We start from the raw sequence: 15844 nt of genomic DNA, 5'->3' as shown, positions 1-15844 counted from the left end.
CTCTGAGCAACAGCGGTTCGAGTCCAGCCCGAGCTGAGCAGCCGCTGAGCTGCCAACAGGTAGCAGGATGGCTCAGCTAAAAAAAAAAAAAAGATACAGAAGCAGAGGGAGACAATTCCTTAGAAACAGGTGACTGCGTCGGGCTCTGACCTGGTTCGGGTGCATGCAGCTCTCTGCAGTTCTTGCATTAACTGACCGGTACACTCTGGCTCTCTACTAGCCGCCTGCAGCAAGGCTTTCCGTAACGTATGCCGGCATTTCTTTTGACGAGATTCTGCCCGCTCCAGGCGGCAGAGGTGCTTATATTTCTGCTGAAAGTAAGTGCAAAGTTGGGTCACCCTGGAGCTCCTACTCTCCGTGTCATCGTCATCAGACCTGGAAGGAGCAGGGAAAGAAGTGAAAAACTGATTACGTATGGCGAGAAGCAGGGGAGAAGGGTAACTGGATGCACGGGGTTAAGACTTGGAGGCAGGCAACAAAGTTAGAGGAAGAGAATATTCCAGAACAGCTGAAAATAAAAGCACAATGTTTCATCAATAAGCAAGGGGATAGAGACAACCGAATGCTTTAAGAAGCTTAACCTTCTTAGCATGCCACAACCAGTGTCTTCCAAATTAAATGACTGGGAATTCTTGGGAAGAATACATTTTCTTTACCTTTACTTACAAAAAGGTCTGAGTAAATGGCATGGCAGTTATGAGGAAATACAGCAAAATTTCATAAAAGATAGGCCATACCAGAAATAGAGCAGTGAATTCCAACAGTGCATTATCAAAGAGCTGCCCTTTTAGATGTACTGGGTTTTAACTACCTTTTTCTTGAAGAATTTTGATTGTAGGGATCACAAACATTCTACAGTTTTGGTTATTTTTTTTAACTATAGGAGATATCTTAAACAACATTTCATATACCAGGGTTTTTTCTGTCATTATGCTAATGTCAATTGATGGGTGGCAGTGCTCCATTGAAAAGGATACTGAGGGCACATTTAGGTTCAACAAGAAAGAGTGCTGTACTTAGTTAGCAATGTCCCATCAGTGAGGTGAGAAAGGTTACTTTCTACGGAACAAACGTGGGCTCACTTTTTACTGCTAGGAATAATGCACACTAGACTTCAAAACTGACCCATGTTATTTTACCTGCTTTCTCTTCTACTGTAACATAAATAAATAGCACACCTGTGACACTATAAACTATACATTATCCTACTGATCTTCTGTAAATCATTGCTTGGTTTCTCTTCTTAGGTGTATCCCTCCTTTTTCCTCAGAACAGCCAGCCCATTAACAGGCTACTCTATAAACTTCCGCTTAGTATATGTCCTAAGAAACATGTCCTCTTCAGTATACGAGTACATTCTACCAGATATACCAATTAAAGGATCTTACTTCAATCTTTTCATTTATTCAACATTCAACACTTGCTGCATGTCTATTATGCTAAGTACTATAGAGGAGAAACAAAACATTTCATGGAGTTTGCAATGCAATTTAGACAAGATAAATGCATCCCCAAAGTTAAGCAATTCCAAAGAGAATAAAATCAGCAACTAAAACTGTGGGGCAGACAGACCAATGATTCAAATATTTGACCTAAAATTAGAAATATCTGGGAGTTTTATAAAATTTCAGATTTCCAAGATCTACTCAACCACGTTTCCATGGAACCCATGAATCTTTATTTTGAATTGTACCCCCCAAGTCCCACAGAAGATCTTCATTTAGGAATTCTAAGTTCTAGTAGAGCCATACGTGCTATAAATATCTTTAACAAGAAGTAGACAACAATCATTAACATAAGAGAAGTACAGATTAAGTGCTATTAAAAGTTCACTAGAAAGAATACTGGACGGAAGCTTTGTAGAAATGACAATAGAACTGAGTCTTGAAGAAGGCGTAGAATTTGAAGATGAGAAACAAAGGGTACATCACAAAGATAAAACAACATATTCCAAGATACAGAGATGAGCAGGGTGGGGAACAGCAAGTACTAAGTAGCTTGGTTCGGCTAAGGTGTGGGACAGTGGTAAGGTAAACTTTCTAAACCTGAACGCCAAAGTAAAGAGTTTCACCTTTATTCCACAGGCAATGAAGAACCTTGGAGAGTTTTAAGAAAATAGGTAATAGTAAGAGAGCTGTGCATGAGAAAGATTGCAGTGCCAGACGATATAAATGCAGGAAGAGACAGAAGAACAGAGCAGTGAGGAAAGGATTATAAAACTACAGATAAGAGATAACAAGGAGCCACACCACGGTGGCAGCAGCAGGCCTGGAGAAGACGAGCAGTCATCTGCACGTATAAAAACCAGACTTTGTCAACTGGGCAAGGAAAATGGAAGCGACAATTATCACTCAACAGTTTCCAGCAGCAAAGACCAGGGAACAGGAGCAAGTGCAGCTCTGGAGCAGGAAATACATTTCAGACTAAGGGAATATAAAGTACAAATGAGGTATCAAAGGGAGCAGTGGAAAAACCATTGGAAAAGATAAACTGGAGTACATTTAGGGAAAGAGATACAGATTTCAGAGTCAACTAACAACTGAAAGACAGGGGAGAGACCGAAAGTAAAAGGCCACAGAAATACTAGGAAGAACAAGACATAAGAGCTATTATCATAAAAGAATTAACTCAATTTGGTGACTGGATATGAAGGATAAGAAAGTCAATAATAACTCAATGACTTTGAATCTGCAAAACTAGGAGAACGGAAGTGCCATTCTATTTAAAAAAAAAAAAAAAAGGAAAGAGAGGAGAATCAGCAAGCTTTTAAGGGACAGTAAAGCTGCTAGGGTGGGTAATCACTTGCCAAAATTGTTTTTGAAAAGGCTATTACTGCAGGGAAGAATGGCCCAGATCAGTGGTTCTCAAGTGAGCTATATGGAAAGGTGCGCCTGGATGCTACATCATTACAAAAGTTTTCAAAGCTTATTCATGGTTTCCATACTTATCTTGTTGTGGAGCAGTAATAGATGGTTTGCAGACTGGCACAGGTCCACAGATCATTCCTGGCATGGTCCGAAACTACAAGACCTCCAAGATGCTTCCCACTTCTAAGATGCTATGACATTACTATTTCAAACCGGGTTGCTGAGGAAGAGTAGCAACTGGGACGAGGAAGGCCAGTTCCCATCATTTACCAGCAGGGACTAGGCCTGGCACCTTTTGCATCCTCAACATGTGTTAGTTTCCTTCCTTCTTTAACATGCCTCACCTGTGAAATGAGATATAGCCAGCTGGCTTGCCTATCCCCTGCGGTTAAGAGAATGTAAAGAAATGATATATGTGAAATCACAATATAAGTACAGGTATTATTATGAAAATGCTACTAATAACTCCAAATATAGAGCAGTGAATTCCAAATCTGATTTCCGAAGACCAGGTTTGTCCATGATCTCAGGGCATGACGTGAAATTCCCCAAATAAAATTCATTTTAATTCACTTTATTAAAAAAATTTTTTTAAAAAAGAGCAAAGAGGTAACATCTCTGATAAAACAGGGGAGTCAGGAAGAGGAAAACAATGAGTTTAATTTTACAAATGCTAAATTTGTAGTATTGGCAGAAAATCCAATGAGAAATACCTGATAGGTAATTAAAACTCAAAAGAAAAGGCCAGACATGAGAAAAAGATTTGGGAGTTACTCACATAGAGATAACAGTTGAAACAAACAAAAAAGGATAAAAGACTTACAACAATATGGCAATTTAGATATTCTGAGGAACCTAAAGCAATTACATACAGGATAAGATATACTTATGGATGCATTTTTGGTCTCCAAGTAGAGGAAATCTCTTCCCCAAACTGCTTGGTCAACAAACAAACATTTTTTAAAAAATCAGAATTGAAATTAAAGTCGGAAGCAAGGAACCAAAGGGGGTGGAGGGAGGGGAATGGTCTGCACTCAGGGCACATGATGATAGAAGCACTAACAGTAGATACAAAACCGCATCCCAACAAGATGAAGTAGCTCAACCTAAAGTTCTAGGATAATTCTAGGACCTAAAAAAAAAAATCAAAATTGCCATGCACAGGAGGAGGCAGATCACTTTACATGACAAGAAGAAAATAATAAATGACAGACCTAGACTTACAAGGACTCCAAAGGTTGGCATTATGAGATACTGAATATAAAATAGTTATGTATAAAATGTTAAAGAATGGATTTACAAACATAAGAAAGCAAGAAAAGACAAACAGAAATGTCGTGTAGATCTGAAAAGGAAATAAACATAATACCTATGTATAAAAATTATTTTAACCCAAAATTCCATGGACATTTTACCCAAAAGAAAGGAAACAAGGCAATTATGCCCATCTCCATTATTTCTATTTAATATTTCACTGAAGGTCTTAGCCAATGCAGTAAGGCCAGAAAAAAGCAATAGAAGTCATAAGATGGGAAGGAGTAAAACAGTCTGTATTCATAGATGACATGATTATTTGCAAAAAAAAAAAATCATAATTAAAAAAAAAAACACCTAGAACTAAGAAGTAAATTTATCAAAATTGAAGTATGTTAATGACTGCAGATCAGTCTAACAATAAACTTTATTTCTACATAAGCAGCAAACAAATGAAAAATAAAATTACAGAAACAATTCAGTTTACACCAGTATCAAAAAAAAATACTTCAGAAAAAATTTAATAAAGTATGAACAGACATTCATATAAAAAATTAAGCATTAAGAAAAAATTTTGAAGACCTTAACTAGAGCAGTATCCCATATTCATGGATTGAATGACTTACTATTGCTAAGATATAAATTCTCCACCAATTGATTTATAATAAAAAACAAAATTATAATAGGCTAGTTTGCAGAAAATGACAATTTGATTATAAGATCTCTGTGGAAATGAGAAGTACCTAGAATAGTCAAAATAATCAAGAAGGCCCGGCCGAGTGGCGCGTTGGTTAAGAGTTGGCTTGGGACGCCAGAGGGCCCCGGTTCGGATCCCACATGAGAGCCAGTGACACTGCCCTCTACAGCTAAGATGCTGTGGGTTCCCATGGGCTACCGTATGTAGCCAGCAGCCAGCGTGAGTGGCCAGCAGCCGCAGTGAGCGGCCATCCAGAAGCCGGTGACTGATCTCACCCGGGAAGAGCGCAATGATGGTGCCAACTTGGGCCAGTGAAGCGAAGTCCTCCACAACTAGACTAAAGAACAAAAGGACAGAACAAAAGGACAGCAACCAATTCCCCAGTGCTGTTCCCATCCCTCAATTCCCCAATTTAAAAAAAAAAAAAATCATGAAAAAGAACTAAGTTGTAGGATTCAAACCACTGAATTTCTAGACTTACTATAAAACTAGTCAGAGAGTCTAGAAGTAGCCTAAAAATTAATCAATGGGACAGCACAGAGTTCAGAAATAGGTTCACATCTATATGGCTGATTAATTCTTGACAAAAGTGTCAAGGCATTTGAATGGGAAACGAAATATATTGGGTTGACAAAAAAGTCATGACTTATTTTTTCTGCTTTTCGTTGCAAAAATGTGTCATGACTTTTCCGACAACTCAATATTTTCAACAAATAGTACTAAAATAAGTAAATATCCATATATACAAAGGAATGAACCTTGACCCCAAATACACCACACACAAAAATTTATTTGAAATGGGTTACTAAAAGTTAAAGCTAAAGTTAAACCTACAAAGTTTCTAAAGACAACTGAGGAGAAAATTAGAAATCAATAACTATATGCAAGTTGAGAAACTCATTAATGTACGTAAATTAAACAACATACTCAATGAGTCAAAATATAAATCACAAAGGAAATTAGAAAATATTTTGAGATACATGAAAATGTAATACAAATACCATAGCTTATTGATGAATGTAAAAGAAAAATTCAGATTTTTCCTTCCTGAACAGGGAAAAGCCCAGTTTTTCCCTACTGTTTTTCTTTCCTGTGAGTCTCATTTACTACTGACCCAAAACACTTCACTTCAAGTCACCAAATGTGTGGAGGATTTTCCTCACACCACACCAAGCAATTGTCTGCAATATAAGGTTGGTATCCTACCGTCTGCCTGGAGATAGCGTCAGAGCCCACAGGTTAAGGGCTCTGTCCCACAGGACTGCTCCCTCCCTACCTCAGCCGCCAATCGCAAGTAGTAGGTCCCCAGGTTACCCACAACTTTTGCCCAATTTGGCAATAAATAGGAGGTTCCCAAGACCTGCTCCCTAGACTGGATTAATTTACTAGAGCAGCTCACAGAACTTAGGGAACTTACTTACATTTACCAGTTTATTAAAGGATACAGATGAACATCCAAATGGAAGAGATGGATAGAGCAAGGTATGTGAGAAGGGGTGTACCAGTCACCCAGCACCTCCATGAACACACCAACCAAGAACCCCATACTACTGGGATTTTAGGGAGGCTTCCTCACATAGGCATGAGAAATTGTTAATTGAATTTCCATCCCCTCATCCCTCTCTGTAGCTAAAAATTCCAAACTTCTAATCATGGCGTAGTCTTTCTGATGACCAGCACCCATCCAGAAGCTATCTAGGAGCCCACCTAGAGTCACCTCATAAGAACACGAGATGTTCCTTGTGTTCTTATAATGTAGCAATTTACAAGGGTTTCAGGAGCTCTGTGTCAGGAACTAGGGAGAGAGACCAATATATTTTTTCTATTATCTCACAATGAAGCCTAGCGAGAAATGTATAGCTAAATCACCTTTTTTTAAAAGACACCACATCAATAACCTAACATTCAACCTTAAGAAACTAGAGGAAGGGCCGGTCGAGTGGCTCAGTTGGTTAAGAGTTAGCTTAAGAGGGCCGGCAGAGTAGCGCGTTGGTTAAGAGCCGGCTTGGGATGCAGAGGGCCCCAGTTCGGATCCCACATATGAGGGCCAGTGACGCTGCCCTCTACAGCTAAGATGCTGAACAACAGCTCGACCTGGAGCTGGGCTGCCATGAGTCGCCGGCGCCAGCAGGTGGGTTGCCATGGGCTACCATGTGTAGCCAGCAGCCAGCGTGAGCAGCCAGCAGCCAGCATGAGCGGCCATCCAGAAGCCAGCGACTGATCTGCCTCGCCCAGGAAGAGCACAATGATGGTGCCAACTTGGGCCAGTGAAGCAACATCCTCCACAACTAGACTGAAGAACAAAAGAATAGCAACTTGTCTGTTCCCCTTCCCCCAATTCCCCAATAAAAAAAAATTAAAAAAAAAAAAAGAGTTAGCTTAAGAGCACGAGCTCTGAGCAACAGGGTCACTGGTTCGAGTCCCACATGGCCCAGTGAGCTGCGCCCGAGCTGAGCTGCTGCTGAGCTGCCAACAGGTGGCAGGATGGCTCAGTTGGTGAGAGCACTTGCTCCTAACAACAAGGCTGCCGGTTCGACTCCTGCAACTAAGCTACATCTGCCCGCAACTAAGACTGAACTTGACACCTTGAACTGAGCTGCCACCTGGATGTCTCAGGGGATAGAGCATGTGCTCTTAACAAGAGGCTGCAGGTTTGACTCCCCGGCATGGGATGGTGACTACACCCACCCGCAACTAACTGAACACAGCACCTTGAGCTAAGCAGCATGACTGAACTTGGAGCTGAGCTTGCAGTGCCCTCCACAACTAAAATTGAAGAACAACAACTTGGCTGTTCCCCTTCCCCAATTCCCTAACACTGTTCCCCTCCCCCAACTCCCCAATAAAACCTTAAAGAAACAGAGGAAGAGAAAACTAAACCCAAAACAAGCAGAAGGAATTAAATAATAGACTAGGGAAGAAATAAATGAAAAAATAATAGAAAAAGTATAATAGAGAAAAATCAATGAAACCAAAAACTGGTTCTTTGAAATGATCAACAAAATTCACAACCCTTAAAGTTCAACTAAGCAAAAAGAAAGAGATGACTCATATTGTCAAAATGAGAAATGAAAGAGGGGACATTTCTAACCTACCTTAACTTTCCTCAAAAAATATAGTACATTTCTTCCCAAGTGAAATCTATTTTACCTCCTTTACAATAAAACTAGATCCAATACAAATTTTTTTAAAAGGTTTGCATACATAGGAAAGAATCGATCTACTACAGTGGTTAATTGAGAATAAAAACAAAAAGGAAGACTTACGTGTGTCTTTCATATCTGAGGGTTTCTCGGATGGACCATGCAACCTGGTATGGCGAGGCCTGCTCTGAGTCCTCCAGTTCCTCTCCGCTTTCTTCAGACCAGTCCAACCCTGGGACAGATGAGAGGATATTTCAAGTAAGAAAATTTACTTTTATTTAAAATTTAAATAAAAAGCAACCTAAAATACGTAACCTAAAACCTATAGCAAGTACCATCATAGCATGAACAAATGCCTCCTGATAAGTTTAATCCCTGTCTAACAAATATATCAATATTAATAATGAATAATCAATGTCTAACAAAGATATTAATAACATACACTCAGGTCTGAAACAATGACATTAGAACAGAAAGGGCTATCTATATTCCAAGGATGAACTTTTTTTGTCAGACACTTCACTAATGGAGCAGAAACAACACAAGAGAGTTCAAGTCAAAAAAAAAAAGGTAGAATTCCTTAAGTATCAAAACATCACTAAAATATCAGAAAAACATAAAACGTATTCAAGATAGTGAAAAAATAAGTTCGGGCAAGAAAAAAGTCAAAAGGAGTCAGTGGAGTCATATACTTCACCAAAGAAGGGCTCTAGAATAAACTGCCAAAGGTAGACACTCCATTCCCCTTTCCCAGCACCTCTGGAGGAAAGGACTCCATCCACTGGCAGGGCTATTCTCTGGCTGTCGCCCTCCACAAGAAGAGGGAAGGGTAGGGTAGCAACTCTATTTCTAACGTGGCTTGGAGTTTCTTTTAATTCTTTTAAACAACAACTGCCACATTTTGTGTTCAGTTTTGAAAAACAAGTTTCGAGGGAGAAGTAGAGAAATACAGTATGAACAATGCTTACTGATTTTGTTAAATGCTATTATTTTTAATTGGATAATTGTTAGCTTCCAACAGAAGGGTTTTACCTTTTCAAAAGTTTTATATCTTGAAGCAGTCTTGATACTGACGTGGCACAGCCTAAAATATGACAGTGTGTGGGACTACATAACTTTAATATACTCTTGCCACTAAAAAATTTAGAGACCTTGATAACTAGTATTCTACGTCTTCCTTCTTGACATCCTTAGATGCAGTTATATTAAGAAGGCGCTCACAGATTTCTTCCATATTTTAAATGAGTTTACATGTGCCAAATAGGGAAATTAAGAAAAAGTTAACTGAAATGTAAATTGCAAATGCTTCAAATTAAATAACACATTGCCATGTTAAGAGCTCGCTCAACAGTTTGAGCTCTGAGCAACAGCGGTTCGATGCCTGGCCTGAGCTGAGCTGCCGCTGAGCTGCCAACAGGTGGCAGGATGGCTCAGCTAAATAAATAAATAAATAAATAAATAAATAAATAAATAAATAACACATTGCCACTGGCATAAAGAAACCTCAAATCTAGTTACAAGATAACTACCCGAAATGTGAGGTCACCTTAAAAAGTAAGTTACTTTCTCCCAACTAAAATAATTAGCAATTTGTTGGCTTTTCTTTTTTTTTTTATGTAAAAATAATTAAGTGATCACAACAGCATCAGCTTCAAAATGTTGAAAGGTGAGGTCTTTCAAACACAGAGTGACACCTAAGGCACTTTTAAAAATGAGAACATGAGTTATCTGTAGAAGTTATAATAATTTCTACTAAGACAACTAAGCTTTCTCTGAAAAAGTCAAGATCTAAGTCATAAGAACTAAAATGGAAGTGTTTCTCCTGTGAAATTAACTGTCCAATAAAGCAAACCTTTGATCTTGGGTTCATTATCACTAGTTTTAATGTAACTAAGTGAGATAACCAGCCCAAACAGGAGAACAAAAGCTAATTACAAGACTGCATTTGTCTTTAAGTACTCTTTGCTTGTATGAATGCAGACTATGCTTGGTCATAATGGTGCATTACAATGTCTGATTTCTCCAAAACAACCTTTGTTTTGAAAACTTGGGCCCCTAATATGCTTGAATCAAAAAATAAATAAATAAAAAGACAATAGTTTTTCTGTAAGTTTTTGTCCTGTTCAAAATAACGGAAAAATCAGCCCTCAACACAACACTCAAAAGCTAAAAAAAGCATCAGCCTCTAGGAGTAAAAATAAAAATCTACTAGATGATAGTGGTAAATGGTAGAATAAGAGGCAAACATTTGGGAGAAAAAAAAAAATTAGATCTCTGCCTCAAAACTAATGCCTAATGAGTTCCAAATAGGTGACCCAAATGTAAATACTAAAAGGACTAAAAGAAAATGAATATAATTATATATTCTTGGTATGAAGAGAGTCCAAACATGGGTTAAAAGAACAAAAAACACCTGATTCAAAAGGAAGAAATCTTTAAAAAAGAGAATACATAAAAAATTTTAACTTCTAGGGGCCGGCTGAGTGGTGCGATGGTAACAGCTGGCTTGGGACGCCAGAGGGCCCCAGTTCGGATCCCACATATGAGGGCCAGTGACACTGCCCTCTACAGCTAAGATGCTGAACAACAGCTCAACCTGGAGCTGGGCTGCCGTGAGTCGCCGGCGACAGTGTAGGCTGCAGCCCTGCTGCAGTGGGTTGCCATGGGCTACCGTAGCCAGCAGCCAGCGTGAGCGGCCAGCAGCCGCAGTGAACAGCCGTCCATAAGCCTGCGACTGATCTGCCTCGCCCGGGAAGAGCGCAATGATGGTGCCAACTTGGGCCAGTGAAGCAACGTCCTCCACAACTAGACTGAAGCACAAGACAACACCAACTTGTCTGTTCCCCTTCCCCCAATTCCCCAGCACTGTTCCCATCCCCCCAATTCCCCAACAAAAAAATTTTTAACTTCTAAATTCCAAAATCATTAGACTAGACATTTAAAAGCAAATAACAAATGGGAGGGTGGAGAGGCATTGCAACTAACATGAAATACATATAAAAAGCACTTACCAATCACTATAAAAGAGAAACACTTCATTAAAAATGAATGAAAAATTGAAAGGGCAAAATAAATAAGAAATACAAATGTCCAAAACAGCATATGAACAAATATTCAAAACTATTATACATTATGAATCCAAAATAGCAGTTCTTTCTCAAAGTATGGTCCACAGATCCCCAGGGGTCCCTGAAACCCTCTCGGGGAGTTCCTTAGGTCAACACTACCTTCAAAATAACACTAAGAAGACATTATTTGCCTTTTTCACTGTGTTGACATTTGTACTGATGGTTAAAGAAAAGCATGATGGGTAAAACTGCTGGCACCTCAGCATGAATCAAGGCAGTGACACCGAACTGTACTAGTAGTCACTATATGTTTCACAACCATGGCTTGCAGTGAAATCAAAACAAAACAAAACAAAAGTTTAAGAAGGTCCTTGATAAAGCACTTGTTTATTAAAGACTGTTCTTGAGTATGTCTTTATAATATTCTGTGTGACTAAATGTGAAGTACACATAAAGCACCTCTGTTGCACATAAAGCAAGTGTGATGGTTGCCTTGAGGAAAAGTACTTGCATGACTTAATCGTGACCTAAACTAGCTGCTTTTTTTCATTCAACATCATTTTTATTTGAAAGAATGACCAACAATCTATAGTTGTTAAGACTTAGATATTTGGCAGTCATTTTTTCTAAAATGAACACAGTGGAACCGTCTCTTCAAGGAAAACAACGGACAGTACTTGTTGCCAATGATAAAACTCAAATTTTTACTTGAAAGCTCGATTTTTTTGAAAACAAATTCATCACTGAAAGTATGATAACTTCCTAATAGACATTTCTGATGAGATTGGTGGTAATATTAATGAATGTCATTTTAAAATTTATATAATTAAATATGTCAACATTTGGAACACCTGTATAACTCAGTAAATCAGTATTTTCTCCAAATGATCAACACACGATGTTACAAAACCTTGCATGGGTAAAAGATCCATTCCAAGTACAAGGTAGGTCAATGGATTTTAATGTAACAATGTGCAAAATTCCCTGATATGGTTTCTGATTCCAGATTGTAACTAATCTTCAAGAAACTCCCACTTGTCAAGGTTTGGTGTAGAATCAAATAAGAATATCCACAATTATTTGAAAAAAACCATTAAAATATTCCTCCCTTTTCCAACTACAAACATGTAAGGCCATATTTTCATCTACTAACCCAAACCACGTATCACAACAGATTGACTGCAGAAGCAAATATGAGAATCTAGCAGTCTTCTAGTAAATCAGACATTAAGATTTATAAAACAATACAGAAGAATGCATTTGTAATACCACATTATATTTGTTTTAGAAAACATTTATTTTTCATAAAAAGAACATGTAGTGAGTTTGTTTTTATTTTTAAATGAGTTAGCATTTTAAAAATTTCTCAGTTTTAATTCAGTAGTTAATAGATATAATTCACATACACGCTCTATGGTGTCCTCAGTAATTTTTAAGACTGTAAAGGGATTCTAAGGCCAAAAATTTGAGAAACACTCAGATCTAAGGTATGCAAATTAAAGCAAAATTTCTATCAAATTTGCAAAGGTAAAATAACAATAATAATAATAATAATAATAATAATATCATCATCTAATACCTATGGCTGTAAAGATGTAGAAAAAGCTGTCACTCTCATACACTGCTGAAAGAAGGGTAAACTCACAAAATAATTCTGAAGAAAAATTTCGCAACACATATCAAAAACCATTTTAAAAAATGAAAAGCTTGGAATTAGACATTCTGCTTCTAGGAATCTATCTGAAAGAAAAATTAAAGATGTGAAAGTAATTATTCTACTGCAAGGCTATACAGCTACAACACTGTACAATTATACAAACTGGAAATGACTTAAATTAGAAAAAAGTATCCAGCTATGCTGTGTTTTCATACGCAACAAATTATGTTGCGTATGAAAAATTACTAATACTACATTATGAAAAATTTTTAAAGTCTACAAAACTATGTATAGCAAGAACCCAATTTTATATGGTTGAAAGAATATACCCAGGTATTAATAAATGTGTACTAATAAGGTTTGGGTGTTTTAATTTATTATTTTCATTTATCTATATTTTAAAAGTTTTATTTGTTTTTTTTAATTACAAAAGTGATACATGGTGTAATAAAAGGTGAAACAATGTAAAGCTATGTAAGAAGAGTTACCACTCCCATCTCCTTAAAAACACATCCTGTCTAATTCCATCCCTGTGTGGTAGCCAGTGTTAACAGCCTGGTGGTGTATATCCACTAGCACTTTACCTATGCTCATACCTAACAGGCAAACATCTATCCACATACTTGATCAATAGATACACTGATGTCCCTTGTTTATGTAGTTCATTTTTACAAAAATAAGATAATACAATACCTCTTGATCTTTTTCTACTAGTTAATATATCATGGGTACAACCAGGTAAAAGATAGATTTCATTCATTCTTTTTAGTAGCTACATAATACTTCATAAAACATACATGTACAATAATTTACTATTGGTTATAAAAATTGTTGGGGCCGGCCAAGTGGTGCGATGGTTAAGAACTGGCTTGGGACGCCAGAGGGCCCCGGTTCGGATCCCACATATGAGGGCCAGTGACACTGCCCTCCACAGCTAAGATGCTGAACAACAGCTCAACCTGGAGCTGGGCTGCCGTGAGTCGCCGGCGACGGTGTAGGCTGCAGCCCATGTGGCAGTGGGTTGCCATGGGCTACCGTGTGTGGATGGCAGCCAGAGTGAGCGGCCAGCAGCTGCAGTGAGCAGCCGTCCAGAAGCCGGCGACTGATCTGCCTGGCCTGGGAAGAGCGCAATGATGGTGCCAACTTGGGCCAGTGAAGCAACGTCCTCCACAACTAGATTGAAGAACAAAACGACAGCAACTTGTCTGTTCCCCTTCCCCCAATTCCCCAGCACTGTTCCCATCCCCCCAATTCCTCAATAAAAATCTTTAAAAAAAAAAATTGTTTACATATTTTTAATGTTGCAAGCAATGCTGTAATAAACATCCTTGAACATGTATCCTCACATTCTGATTACTTTCATGCGCATTAGAGTCCTACAGGTGAGTTTGCCAGTTATACATATACTTTTAATTAATAGAAACCGTCACATTACTCAACAGCAATGTATCCCATAGCCTCATCAACACTGGATGTAATTTTTGCCAATCTGATGCTAATTCACTGTTATTTTAATTTGCATGTCCCTGCCTGCTGTGGGGATTCAGGGCTTCATTTGTTTATTGACTATATTTCTCCATCCTCTATTTCCAACCTTTTCTCACTTTTCTATTGCTGTCATGTGTCATACTAATAATTTTTCCTAAAGTCAGAATCACAGCTCACACCACATTCAAGAATAAATTCCAAATGAATTAAGTTTAAGTGATCAAAAACAAAACAGTCAAACTCTTAATATAACCATATAGGGTATCTGAATAAACTTGGGATCCCAGAGATTTTCTTGAACAAAAAAGAAAATTCAGAAGCAACAAAGGAAAGATAGACATTTGACTGTATTAAAGTTTTATCTGTAGTTTTTCACTTTTAAGTCATGAACAGGTATTGCTTCGGGAGTTTTTTTTTTTTAAAACTGTTTTTTTAAAAAAAGCAAAAAACTGTTGGCAGATATTAACAATGCTATCATTATTCCAAAGTCCTACGATAAGACACGTAGAGAACTTAAGACACACAGGTAACTGAGCTCAGAGAGGCATACAACTACTTTTTGATATTGCTGCTGCTGCTACTATTATTACTCCTCTTACTACCAGAGGCTCTGACTTGAATTCTACATTCCCAGCACCTATTTCTGTATCGTGTTCATCAATTGTTATCTCTCCAGCAGCATATTTACTTTAAGGTGCTCTACCTACATGCAGAATCTTTCACTGGAACACACTGTCTGAGTGTTCTTCTACCCCTATCACCTGTGTGGTAGTGATTAAAAGAAAGCCTCGTGCAGAAGGGCACATTTTGTTGCACTGCACACACATGATATGGCAAAATAGATGATAACTCACCTAAATGGGGAAACAGATCAGTGTCCAACTGATGTTTCTGGGTGCACAGTTTCACCAGTCTCTGCAGTCGACTTATACAAGAGAAGTGTGGAGAGAAGGCTGTGGCTTTCATAAGGACCCGGTCAGTCCTGGGTGGGTCCACGGCAGGAGCCCTACTGGATGGCAGGAGGGGCAGAGGCCTCTTGTGAGACAACTGCCTTGCTTGTGCTATAGTGTGTGTGGTGGGGGCCACTCCCTGCATTGGTAGGCTGGTGTTCTGAGGTTGAGGTGACTTGCAGACTAGACCCTGCGGTGGCGCTGAAGGTTTTAAAGAAGTGGACAAAGGTGACAGGTGGGAGTGCTGCTGCGGAGGCTGCTGCTGTGAAGGTGCAGGAGGGGGACTAAAGTGCTCTTGTCGAACTTTTAAAATCTCTGTCTCTCTCTGGCGCTGCCGGTTCTGGGCCAACTTGCTCTGCAACTTCTTTCTCACAGTTGCCCCTTTCTTCAGGTCATCATCTTCCTCGTTGAAAGCAAACGGGTCTTCCAACTCAGTTTCCAGGTAGTGGAGAGGGACCCTGGCCCCCGGTGGAGAGAGGGACATTCCATCCAGTCCATTGGGCATCTTCAAGGCCAGCGTGGGCACCGTCAGGCTAAAGGCCATGGTATCCATCTGGTGCCTGACCTTTACCTCATCTAGAGGATCATTCTTTTTCTTCCTCTCTTTTTTCGGGATAAAGCCAAGTACCTGCAAGTGGCTGTTGCAGTACCTTTAAAAACACACACATACATGGGGAAATGGTCATGATACATATTAAGAAAAGCAGAATAAAAACTACA

General features: G+C 38.8%; 1 protein-coding gene across 1 annotated transcript in view; it reads right to left on the bottom strand.

Moving 5' to 3' along the window:
- Positions 1-15844, bottom strand: part of INO80D (INO80 complex subunit D) — a 72939-nt gene that overhangs the window by 34436 nt on the left and 22659 nt on the right. The window contains exons 4-6 of the mRNA XM_019652917.1: positions 15029-15774; positions 8085-8193; positions 151-375 (exon numbers count right to left, since the gene is read on the bottom strand). Coding sequence (XP_019508462.1) covers positions 151-375; positions 8085-8193; positions 15029-15774 — 1080 coding nt within the window. The remainder of the gene's footprint in view (positions 1-150; positions 376-8084; positions 8194-15028; positions 15775-15844) is intronic.

Source organism: Hipposideros armiger, unplaced genomic scaffold (assembly GCF_001890085.2).
Source record: "Hipposideros armiger isolate ML-2016 unplaced genomic scaffold, ASM189008v1 scaffold_190, whole genome shotgun sequence".
NCBI lineage: Eukaryota > Metazoa > Chordata > Mammalia > Chiroptera > Hipposideridae > Hipposideros > Hipposideros armiger.
Note: the sequence above shows the minus strand (reverse complement) of the source record. Positions and strands in the feature narration are given on the sequence as shown.